Raw genomic sequence first — 12,889 nt, forward strand, 5'->3', positions numbered from 1 at the left:
TCTTGGGCAGGTCACTTTATAGTTTCAGTTTTTCACTATTTTATTTTTTTTAAGATTTTATTTATTTATTCACAATAGACAGCAAGAGAGAAAGAGACCGGGAGGCAGGAAGAGGCAGAGGGATAAGTAGGCTCCCCACAGAGCAGGGAGCCCGATGCAGGGCTTGATCCCAGGACTCTGGGATCATGACCTGAGTAAAAGGCAGCACTTAACCAACTGACTCACCCAGGTGTCCCTGGGTGTAAATCTGTAAATTAGGGGGCTGACATAAATCCTTACACCTCAAATCAGTGTGTGTGGCAGTATACTACAAGTATGCAAATCTACTGGATTACTATCTGGCACATATTCCCAAAACATCAGCTTTACTTGTGAGTACAGGACTTATAATGCTTACATTAAAATAAACAGAAATAATAAAACATAGGGCAAAATTCACATAATTTTTTAAAAAAGATATCAGATGTCAAAGAAATTCGGGGCCACTTTTACGGCCTTAGGCATACCAGGTTTACTCCTAAACTACTGCAACTTTAGTGAGTAAAGTCTGAGAAACTGAGAAGAGCCAAAGTCACAGAACAGAGCTGAAAGAGGCACAGAAGAAGGGTCAGTGGGCACCATGTGACAGGAAGTTCTTAAGGCTAATGATAAGAATGCATATAATGACTTAGCTAATTCTTCTACCCAAATATACATGCAAATATTTCATTTCAATATGAAATAAGTCTTGCAAAGTTTCAAACAAGGAGTTAAATACCTTGATGAAGTAGCTGTACTCGGTATAAAGGAGGCAGCGATGTCAAAAGGCATGTGTGCAAACGCATAGCTAGTAAGTATCTCAAACCACACTCGTCTAGTGTGTCTCTTCCTGCAAAGCAAACAGAAAATATGTTTCAGGGAAAAGGTCACAAACCAATAAAAATTAGGAAATAAGCATTAAATTCAACAATAACAATTTGCACAAAATATATATTTGAGTGTATTCCTTTGTCAACACTTGGATATCTTTATTAAAAAAATGTCTTTACAAAAAATATTTGTAAATACTGAAACTCCCAAATGAAAAATGAGGAAAATATACAGGTAACAACAGTACTTACAGCTATTCATAATAAATGAAATCTTGAAATCCAATAAAAAATATATTAACTATATTAAGCTAGATACAATCTTAAGAAACATTTCCTATGTGAAGTCAGATAGAGATTTAAAACACAGGAATTACATATATAAACTGAAATCATTCATTTATTATCATTAATAAAAAAGATAAAATTTTCTAGTCTGGTTAGCTCAAGTGATATACAGTACTATGAAAGATTTAAAATCTGATTCCCTAGGCTAGTTTTACAAAACTAAGGTTGAACCTCAACCTAATTTCACAAACTCACTCCTATTTAAAAGTTGCGCAAAGGTAAAAGTGTGGTGAGTTTAATTAAAATTATAGCCACTGTTGGAGGAAAGCAATTCAAAAGTCTGAACAGTACCCAGCACAGTAACTGTCACTTAGGAAGTAATAAGAATGTTAAATCAAATAATATTTTCTAGAAGAAAATAAAATGTTTTAAACTCTCAAATTATGCCGGGCATAAATTTGGAAAAACGAACATTCCCACAGAGGAAACAAAATGTGCGAAGACCTTGAGACAGGAATGTGTCTAGGGTCTTTCTGGGACACAAGGAGGTCAGTGAAAATGAACGGAGATCACATGGGGCCTTGTGGACCTCTGTAGGGGTATGGCTTCTACTCTAAAGTGAGATAGCAAGCCACTAGTGTAGGCGGGAGAACAGACTGAAGTAACAAGAACTTAGCAGTGTTGGAGAGTTTGTCTATAACCAGGCAGGAGGGGGCAGTGACCTGACCGGAATGGCCATAGGAGGAGTGGTGAAAAATGACTGGACCTAGATATGGGAGAACTGGTAGCATGTCCAAAGACTGGAATATGGGGTTCGAGAGAAAGCAGAGTCAGGAATGCCTTTAATTCCACTGGGAAGAATTCATTTACTTAGAATCCACTGACTGAGACGTGCAACATACTTAAACTCGGAGCTTCAGTTTCCCACCTGTGAAGTGGAGACATTAATTCCTGCCTTAGCCACCTCATGAAAGGGCACTGTGACCAGGATGAGCCATTTTAATACTGCCCTGCCAATCATATAGTTCCGAATCAAAGTTTAAAACATTTTTCATGGATTGTGACCTATTTTCTTGATATCTCAGAGTAAAAACTTTTAAGTTTTCAACAAAGGCTTCATTAAGACTATTACGGGGAAAATCCTGCTCTATTGAATATACCACCTCAAAATCATTAGGATTTGTTTTAATTAACATGTTTGGAAAATAGGTCCCCAGGCAAAAGCTTCTGAAGTCTCTAGTTATTTTAATCTACAAAGAGAAAATTGGGGGGATATATTATAAGGATATAAATACATTCCAGCTAGCTTTGAGAAACAGTCTTTTTCCCTCAAATTTAGAAATCTTGTGAAATAGTAAGAGTACAGGCTGGAAGGCAATGAGGTATCCACATAGGAACCCCAGCTCTGCCACTTACTACCTGCATGACCTTGTATGTCACTTAATCTCCCTAAGGATCAGTGTCTTCATCTATAAAATTTAGTATAATAACAGCTACCTACCTAGATTGTTGTGACAATTAAGTATGATAAAGTACATAAAGTGCCTGGCATATAGCAACTGTTCACTCCTCCACAATATTTACTGAATGAATGAATGATCAATAATTTTCAGTTTCCTTGGCTAATGCCATCATTTACAAGCAACACCATTACCTTCAACTATCTGCATAAAAGAGAATGGAATCTAGTTTCAGGAGACAGCCAAAAATGTTCTGGTTATAGAGCAAATTAATCAAGACACACATTATAGTAAAATGTATTAAAACCTCTTTCTCAAGAGACGTTTCAGAGAAAATTAGGTAATTGTAAAAAAATATATATATCTAGAAATGGGAAGATGAACAAGTTGAGATCATGAGGTCCCTATAAGCTTCATGGTTCAATAGTAAAATTATCAAGTGGGCCACTATAATTACTAAAAGTAAAATAAAAACTAAAATAAGCCATAGGAGTCACTATGTTTTGAAAAAACAAGACTACATAGATCTAAAGTGACACAAAGCTTTCAGTGTAAAAGCTCATGCGAGAATGCACACAGATATCACAAATCCACGATGTCATATGTGCAAGTCATAGCCTATCCCAATAGTCCTTTCTTTCACAATTAATCATATTATGATTGTAAGTGTCTACAAACTGTAATTGTCTACTAAAGAGTTCTTTTCACTGCAAGGTTTCAAGAAAGACTGCAACTTAATATGTGAGTCATTGCATACATTATACAAATGGTTCTATGCATGGTAACCTTATAAATTTCAGTGGGAATACTTACCTGAGTAACTCTTATCTCTGTTTTCATCAAGCTCTGTGCTGGTGGTGGCCACTGTATCAGCCAAAGCCACGAGGAACATCTGCTCCAAACGGGTAAGGCCTGGTAGACTCGAGTGCATAAGGTGACTTGAAAGTACCCTAGCGTGTTCCTGGCCAAAGTAAGCAGGTCCATACTGAGAAAGATTTATTACTTTCGATTTGTTTTCTCTCTGTTCTGGCTCTAAATCTATATCATCTGTGGTTATATCCTGGATTTGGAACAGCTCTGAATACTGATCTTCTGGTTCACTTTTGGTATGATCTTCAAAGCTCTGGGGTATTTTCGTACTCTCTTCTGAAATTCTGTAGGTTGTATCCTGATCCGCAGCAAGCAGTGCATATAATGGTAGTGGAGGAATAGAATCTATTTCGGTATAATCTCGAGTGCCATCCTTTCCTATGGTGACCGTATCCTTCGCTGTACTGCCACTTACACTAATGGTTCGGGAAAGATGTCGCTTAGTCCCTTCTCCAGCATCAGCATCTCTAACTATCGCAACTTCACCTGCAATGCATTTCACTAAATGAGAGAGAATAGCTTTAGCCCTTCGAACTTTCCCTAAATCCATCAATTCTAACAGCTGAGTTGGATGATACTGAGGGAGAGTAGGGGAAAGTACATGTGCAGCCTCAAATAAGCCGCCATCCTGAACCACAGTTGGTGAACAAAACACATCATCAGCAATAGCTGTGCCTTCAACAATACTTTTTCTTGACAACATATTAGATTTAAAGGCAGAATGATCTTGTATTGCTGTCTCTTCTGCATCAGGACTATCAGCTTCAATGTCTCCAAATTTGACCGCGTGCTTCCACTGTGCATACACATGCATTTCACAATCCATGCCCACCACCAATATCCCGTCTCTCACCCAGGAGAGAGAAACAGGCAGCGAAGGTGTACCATCCACAGAGGACACCAAGTCTATAGATCGAAGAAGAACCCATCTTGACCTAACTCCTTGCTTGATACTACCACCTAGTGGTAAAGTAATGACAGCCACTCCATCCTTACTATTGATTTGCTCAGTCACAATTCCTGAGAGTCGTCCATACATGAAGATATTAGCACCAACCCCCACTGTGAGAATGTGGGAGCCATCTTCTTTTGAAACCCAGTCCAAATGTACTAAATGTTTGATATTTGGAATAAGGTATCTATCCTTGCTCAAAAGCGCATCTGATTTGCTGTACACAAACAGATTACTGTCAACACTGACCCTCGAATCAAGTACACTGCCAACCTTGACCAAATCATCAAGATGAATTGTTTGCTCTAAAACCCATTCTGATCCTCCCGTAGATTCACATTCAAAGATGCAAACATGCATGGAAAATTCTTTAGAAACAAAACCATTGTGGTGGACAGGTTGTTTGTAAGCCACGGCAAGGCGGCCTGTGTATGAACAGCTAACAGCAACTGGTCTTCCCACAATGCTCACTGTACTGCTGTTATCTTCTCCTTCATCATTCATCAAGGGCCATCTCCTCCAATGGTAAGTTTCCTTCTCATCGCTTTGGCACTGCAGGTTGGTTTCCATACTACACTTCCAGAAGCGTACTTTATTGTCAGAACAAGTTGTAACCACTAAATAAGGGGCAAGGCACACCGGATAAATCGAAGAAGAACTCAGATGGCCTTAAAAAATAAAAAGCAGATAGTCATGATAACAACCACAAAATAAAATGCTAACAATTAAGTTTTATAATGTGATTAAATCCAAAGCCACTATAAGCTTCTTTATTATAATTCTGCAAACCCCCCTTAGCTACTGCTTTACACTAAGCATCCATTGGCCAAGATATTATCTATACAAGCTTTGAAGAGCCCATTGGTGGAATCAAAATATGCAGTAATAATCACTTAACTGGTTTTTAGGTGATTAATAATGTTTAAATAAGGTGACTATTCCATAAAATAAAACTCAAACACAATAAAACAAGGCAACCAGTTATCCCTAAATCTATTACCTGTTGTAACTTACATATATATGTCTTCACCACATGCCTCACTGGACTTTCAGTCTCCACTTGTCATGACTTTCATCAGAGATGCTTAAGTCTTCACTATAGTTTCCCATTCAAATTCCCCTAACCTGCACCTGAATAATCCAGACCCTAAATCTGCCCCTACCATCAAAATGTTTTCAGAGAGATAAACAGACTACTAGGTCTCACCATTATAAATAAGGGTAATTCAAATCCTCCTATTTATTCTTGATTGCCAAAGACCACTCATCAACCATCAACTATAACTCATCCACTGTCAACTATAACATGAGGAGTAACAGCGATTACGACTGGGGTCAGAAGACCTGGATTCAGGTTCTAGTCCATCAATAACTCCACAACACTGGGAAAGCCACTTCCACATCTGAACATTTTCCATCTAAATATTAGGGACCATGTTACTACTTCCCTTGGAGTGTTACTGTCAAGTAACGTATGTACAAAGCCTCTGCAAAATATAATTTATTATATTACCAATTCTGATAAACCTGGGTATATCCCAAACTTTCCAAATACTTTGAAAGACTAAAAACTCACCCAGATCTGCACCTGCCACAAAAGCCCTGAGTAAACCATTAATATGATCTTTCCAACTCTGAGTTCAAACCTATCTTGTGGGTGAATAAAAGAAGCCTCATACTGAAAATCATTTACCAGTCTTGAACCTCAAATTTCATTTCCCAAAAATACTACTCCAGGAATTCTTTAATTATAGTTCTATAAGTGACAGATCATTTTAAATACACCTGCCCTCCCAACGATCTTATCTGCCCAAACTATGATCTTGTATCTTACGTATTTTCCCCACAGTACCTGCCAACTCCTGCTCAAACATATTTAATAAAGGTAATATGTGATTAGTACAAAGTGGATGAACTGCCTCAACTTAAAAAAAACTTCAGTGATTTGCCGATGAACATATCTGTTCTTTGCAATTGTACTGCCATATTATATTATTGCTATTTATAAGAAATCATAGTGCAGGCAAGAAACTTCACATTAAAACATATCATTTTCTGTCAGGCTGATTACATTTATCATAGGAAACTTTCCAATAAAGACATGTTTCTAAACAGGTACATCATTACTAGAAAATTACAATTGTCCACATAACACATATTTCAGGAGGGTTGGTCCATTTTACCCACTGAAGGACACTCTGAGCTACAACTGCCCACTCTTCAAGCTACCTTACCTGCAGAAGGTGTTGCTCTTATTACTTCAACTCCTTCTGGGAGATCAAGAGGTTGGCTGTAGACCAGTCTAGAACTCAGAATAAGTTTGCTAGCAGTTTGTAGATTGGCAATTGAGGCAGAGTGTGGCATGGGGCTCACACTAGGAGAGGTTTCTGGAGAAGAGTCTACATTCTTCTGTCCAGGGACTGAAAGTAGACTCTCTGATGAAAAGCCTTCTGAAGGTTTAGCTTTGAAGATAAATTATGAAATATATTACAACCATCTCTATATATGTTAGCTAGAATATACCTTGTCATCATTAAGAAACATAGTTTAAAGTACGTTGGAGACAAGGTCAATTTTCAGACTTGCTGAGTTACCTGACAGATTTTCCCCCCCTTTTATTCTTATCATCACCAACTCCATCAAAGACACTTAAGTGCAACATGTAAAAACTAGAAAAAAAAAATCTCAAGTTATTTCCTCCAATGTTTTCAACCTTTAAAAAGCATCAAAAGCTTGGAGTGCCTGGGTTGCTCAGTTGATCAAGCATCTGACTCTTGGTTTCAGCTCAGGTCATTTCATGGGTCAGGGGATAAAGCCACTGGTCAGGCTCCACACTCATTGGGGAGTCAGCCCCCCAACACCCCATCCCCTACTCCTGCACTAGCACAAAAGTGTGCATTCTCTCTCTCTAAAATAAATAAATGCATCTTTATAAAGTACCAAAAGCTTGAGGAGAAACTTGTTACCATGCAGATTCCTGGGCCTCCACCACAGGAAGACTGATTCAGTTGTTTTGGGGTAGACCCCAGAAATCTGCATTAATAAATCACCCAGGTGTTTCTGAAACAGAGCATTATGAATCAAACTTTGAGGAACAGCAAGGTATTACCTCATGTTGTAGAAGAAAGAATTTAAGTTACCTCACGTCATAAATGAAAGAATTTAAGTTTAGAGAGCTTACTGATTTTCCTACAGTCATATAACTAGCTAGTGGCAAGGAAGACACTAAAATACCAGCCTCCTGACTACCAAGCCCTTCAACAAGATGATTTCAAAAACCAATACAGAAAAATAAAAGTTCTAAACAAATTTAAGATGGTGTTAGCTGACTGGCTTGCAGCCCACTGATAGATATCCGAAACACACAGATCATGACCTTCCTCAAGGAACTCAAGGCCACCTTAATGCCCTCATGCTTATGTTTTATTTAAAGACTAAAAGTAACCTTAACAGCAGTGATCCCCCCAATGTCCTAAAACCCTTGCTTCAAAATTCCTTAATACCTCAGAAATGTACTTTATCTCTATCACTCCTCCCTCCACAAACTCAGAAGTATATAATCAGTCAACCTTCACAACCCCCAGGGCAGTGCTTTCTGCCCATGGGTCCTTTCCTCATGTTATAATAAAATCACCTTTTGTACCACAAAAAAACGGGGTGGGTATGGATATCGATCTGATCTTCCCAAGAGTTCCAGCTTTCACATAAGAGTGGAATATAAATCTCTAAGCAGATTCAGTTATCTGTGCTTCTGCTACATGTGAGGGACATTTTGAATTACATTTATATTTGTGGGCCCATCTCCCCCACATTAGACTACGAATTTATGAAGGGCAAGGATGGTGCTTGCTTTATATATCTCAAGAAGCATCAGAATAGTAAGAGATATTGAGTAATCCCTGTTGCTCCTGGTGGATGTTAAATATATCAATCTATTTTATGTAAACATTTTCCACAAAATGGAACGGGACTACAAACTTCCATGAGTACTCAGCAGAAAGAAGTACTACTCCTGGCCTCCTCAGTCAAGGCACTTCACAATCTCTGGCTATTTTCTCATCTGCAAAATAAGGTCAAGCTGTATTACTTCTCTTCCTGTAAACCAAGCACTTTCCTAATGTATTATTCTCATGCTAAGAAAGAAAATAAGAGCAGGGGAAAAAAGCAAAGGCCTTAGAGACAGAAAAACCTGATACGAAACTTGGTCCTATGACAAACTGGGTGTGGGACTTGATCAAGTTACTTAATATTATTACATTAGTAAACTGGGGATAATGTCGGTCTCACATGTTTAAAGCACTTATCTCAGTGCCTGGTCGCTTAGAAGTAGTCAATATGTTACTTTCCCATCTAAATTTAAGTCTATCATTTGATTCTCAGCCCCGATTTTCAACATACTGATAAATTCAAGTATTAGCTGTGAATGGCAGCATACACTATACTAAATCTGCTGTGAATATTAGAACCAAAAGACAGATGCTTTCATAGCTGAAGAGGACATATTATTTGTTTGCTTCTACTGTCAGATTGTTCGTAACCTTTTACTGCTAACAGAAACAGAGTAAGCAAGAAGCTCTACACTAAACCTGGATTTAGGGGAGTATCAGTGGGAAACTTCCCTCATACGCAGTAGGGACAAAAGGTATCACAATCTTCCTGTCCTACCACAAGGATCTGTTACTACCTCCATTAATCTCTTCAGGACCTTTCCTGGCTTTGTGTCCAGCCCTAGAAAATACTATATTCTCTGGTGAGTTAAAAATTCTCTTCTTGACAAGCTGGTTTTAGATCACTCTACTCTCACATTTTTGTGAAACAGCATGTAACACCAAGAATGAACTTAAGTCTTTGAAAGAACTTTTGGATTCCCACTGCCTCAAGAAAATTAGGCTCACACAGGATGTGCGATGAGAGCTGGGTGTTATACACAACTAATGAATCACTGAATACTACATCAAAATCCAATGATGTACTATATGTTGGCTAATAGAACATGATTTTAAAAAAAGAAGAAGATTAGGCTCAAATGGGCACAGGTAAAAGTTCTATCAAATCATTTGGCTTTTCTAACCTGAGTTCATGGCCCAGTTAGAAATGCTGTTTACAGAGTTACATGATAATGTAAATTACAAAGGGAATAAAAAATATTAGTTAACTGTATTAAATGTTTAATGTGTATAAAATCAGTTAAATTATATAACCACCAGTAAAGAATAAAATCTTTCAAAAACTTAAATATTTTAAGTTAAAACCAGATTCAGGTTCATAAGGCTGTGTTAATTCATTTTAACAATTATCTCTCAGAAAGTAAATGTCAGTTCTAAAAAGAAGGATCCAAGTTCAACTTCTTTCCTTCATACTACAGATTTTCTAATTTGCTAGGAAATCAGTATAAATGTATACAGCAAAAATATGGCTAATATAACTTATAACTGTTAGATTTAATATTCTACAAAATCAGTTTGGGGTGCTTGGGTGGTTCAGTGGGTTAAAGCCTCTGCCTTCGGCTCGGATCATGATCCTGGGGTCCTGGAATTGAGTTCCGCATCGGGTTCTCCGCTCGGCAAGGAGCCTGCTTCCTCCTCTCTCTCTGCCTGCCTCTCTGCCTACTTGTGATCTCTGTCTGTCAAATAAATAAATAAAATCTTTAAAAAAAAGAAACAGTTTGACCAATGAGCTTTATATGCTTAATCATATTTTTATAAATAGTAAATATGCTTTTCTTAGTGATTTTTAAAAATTTTATCTAAATTCAATTAGCCATCATTAGTTTTTGGTGTAGTGTTCAAAGATTCATTAGTTGCATATAACAACCAGTGCTCATCACATCATGTGCTCTCCTTAATGCCCATCCCCCAGTTACCCCATCCCCCTACCTACTTCCCTTTTCACAGCCCTGTTTGTTTCCCAGAATCAAGAGTCTCTCCTGGTTTGTCTCCCTCTCTGCTTTCTTCCCATTCATTTTTCCTACCTTCCCCTAAGATGCTGTCTTGTTCTCAAATTCCTCATATCAGTGAAATCATATAATAATTGTCTTTCTCTGATTGACTTATTTCACTTAGCATAATACCCTCTAGTTCTATCCATGTGGATGTAAGGATTCTAAAGTACATTATGTCAGATGAAAGTGTGTATTCATCCACAGAAAAGTACCATATTAATTCTATGTGGAAAACAGATTTATAGAGACATAGTGCCTAGAACAGTCATAATAAGGATTCAATAAATATTAATTGAACAAATAAATGGATCAGACTTTTAAAAAATGTATCTAATGTACTTGCACAATGGTTTAGTTTTAGATTAACCTGTTTCATCAATTATTTATGATTCTGTAATTAAAAGCTTGGCATATCCATTCTTCAATCCAGCAACTCAATTTATAGTTCACTGGATCTTCATTTTAAAAAATTAACCAACCTAAAACAGATTCAGTAAAATGAATTTATTTCATAACATCTCAGCATAAAATTATAATTACTTACCTAAGCATGCTTGTACGGATTTAAGATGAAGGTGCCACATATGGAGAATAGAGTAATTATTGCTGTTCTTCTCAATTACTACTAGAAAGAACTTTTCTGAAAATGGTGGTGGACGATATCCTATTGTTCAAAAGAAAAATATATTTAAGGTATAGTTCTACCGGGTGAAAAGAAAGACACTTTCAAAAAACTTCTCTTGATATGTATGCAAGTTGGGAGGAAGAGGGAAAAATAGATATTTAGGAGTTTTATGTAATTTTTGTGCCAAAAATTAGGTAGCTATCAAAGACTAATGGGACTGGGACACCTGGGTGGCTCAGTCAGTTAAGCTTCTACCTTCAGCTTGGGTCATGATCCCAGGGTCCCACATCAGGCTCCCTGTTAAGGGAGAACCTACTTCTCCCTTTGCCTGCTCTGCCCATTCTGCCTGCAGCTCTGCTTCTGCTCTTTCTGACAAAAAAATAAAACCTTAAAAAAAAAAAAAATCTAATCGGACTATGTCAAAAGTACACAAAAACCAACATGAAGGTATACCTATTGGTCAAAGATGAGGAACCTTCATACTGTTTTCCACAGTGCCTGTGCCAGTTTACATTCCCATCAACAGTGCATGGGGTTTCTTTTTCTCCACATCCTTGTCAACACTTGTTATTTCTCATGTTTTGTTTTGTTTTTTAATTTTAGTCATTTTGACAGATGTGAGGTGATATATCATTATGGTTTCTATTTGAATTTCCCTGATGAATGATGTTGAGCAAAAACTTTCTTTAAAAATGAAAACCCATTAGAAGAAGAATCAATGAAACAAGATGGGATTGGGAGGGAGACAAACCATAAGTGACTCTTAATCTCACAAAACAAACTGAGGGTTGCTGGGGGGAGGGGGGTTGGGAGAAGGGGGTGGGATTATGGACACTGGGGAGGGTGTGTGCTTTGGTGAGTGCTGTGAAGTGTGTAAACCTGGTGATTCACAGACCTGTACCCCTGGGGATAAAAATATATGTTTATAAAAAATAAAAAATTTAAAAAAAAATGAAAACCCATAATAACAACTCATTGGAAAGGATCACTGCTAGAGCTCTCATTGTGGTTTCTGAATACCATACCCCATTAAAAAGAATAGTCTGGAATGATAACTCCATTCTTGCAAAGGATATCTACACAACATGAGCCTAGGAGAACTTACAGTGCTAAAAGAAAGCAAAATAGTAATAATAATAATAAGGCTGCGTCAGAAGGACTCAGAACCAACTTGAAAGGGTCCTCACTAGTCTCACAAAGGACAACATGAGCACTATAAAGAACAACGACTGAAACTGACTGAAATATCCTAAGTACATAAAAACCCATAAGTGATGAGTACCTCTCTATATCTATCCTATTCTTCAATAAAAAGTTTTTTTTAATGGATTCATAATGGTAGTCAAAAGAAAAAGAAAGTTAAGCAACAACAATAATAAATTCATCAGTAATCCCTGGTGATAACTTGGGCACAAACACCCTCTTCTGAAATTGGTAATTAAATGGAAGAAACTAAACACTTACCCTCCCTTTCCTAAAAATAACTCTTTATTTCTAAGTAAACAAGTAGCTCTAGTTGATAAGGGAAAACTCTTCTTTACAAATACTTTCCAGCTAATAAGTAAATGAGAACTGATAAAGTTAGGAAATCATAATTTTGCAATCTTTAATGAAATAATGGGTCCAAAACCAACATTAATTGAAGAAACCATGATTGCTTCATGTGGTAGATTGCAGCAAACATTACACTGGAACCACCACCTGAATCTTCTGGGTCTTAGCATCACTAAAAACAAGGCATCCTAAGTGATGTTCTTTCTTATGTCCTTCTATGAAGGACATAGCATCACCTAGGAAATTGAACCTGGATCTAATTAAATCTACATAGGTAATCTGCTGTTAGAAGAAAGGGTGAATGACACCAGAAGTAACTAGTTAGGCAAATTATTATAAAATAGCTTTCTC

General features: G+C 37.3%; 1 protein-coding gene across 5 annotated transcripts in view; it reads right to left on the reverse strand.

The window, feature by feature from the left end:
- The window catches only part of DMXL2 (Dmx like 2), a 164,890-nt gene that overhangs the window by 47,934 nt on the left and 104,067 nt on the right, over positions 1 to 12,889 (reverse strand). For all 5 annotated transcript variants that reach the window (XM_004755433.3, XM_004755431.3, XM_004755432.3 and 2 more), the window contains 4 exons: positions 10,904 to 11,023; positions 6,653 to 6,880; positions 3,410 to 5,086; positions 758 to 868 (listed from right to left, as the gene is read on the reverse strand). In XM_004755433.3, coding sequence (XP_004755490.1) covers positions 758 to 868; positions 3,410 to 5,086; positions 6,653 to 6,880; positions 10,904 to 11,023 — 2,136 coding nt within the window. The remainder of the gene's footprint in view (positions 1 to 757; positions 869 to 3,409; positions 5,087 to 6,652; positions 6,881 to 10,903; positions 11,024 to 12,889) is intronic.

This window comes from Mustela putorius, unplaced genomic scaffold (genome assembly GCF_011764305.1).
Source record: "Mustela putorius furo isolate JIRA1106 unplaced genomic scaffold, ASM1176430v1.1 tig00003898_pilon_pilon_pilon, whole genome shotgun sequence".
Lineage (NCBI taxonomy): Eukaryota > Metazoa > Chordata > Mammalia > Carnivora > Mustelidae > Mustela > Mustela putorius.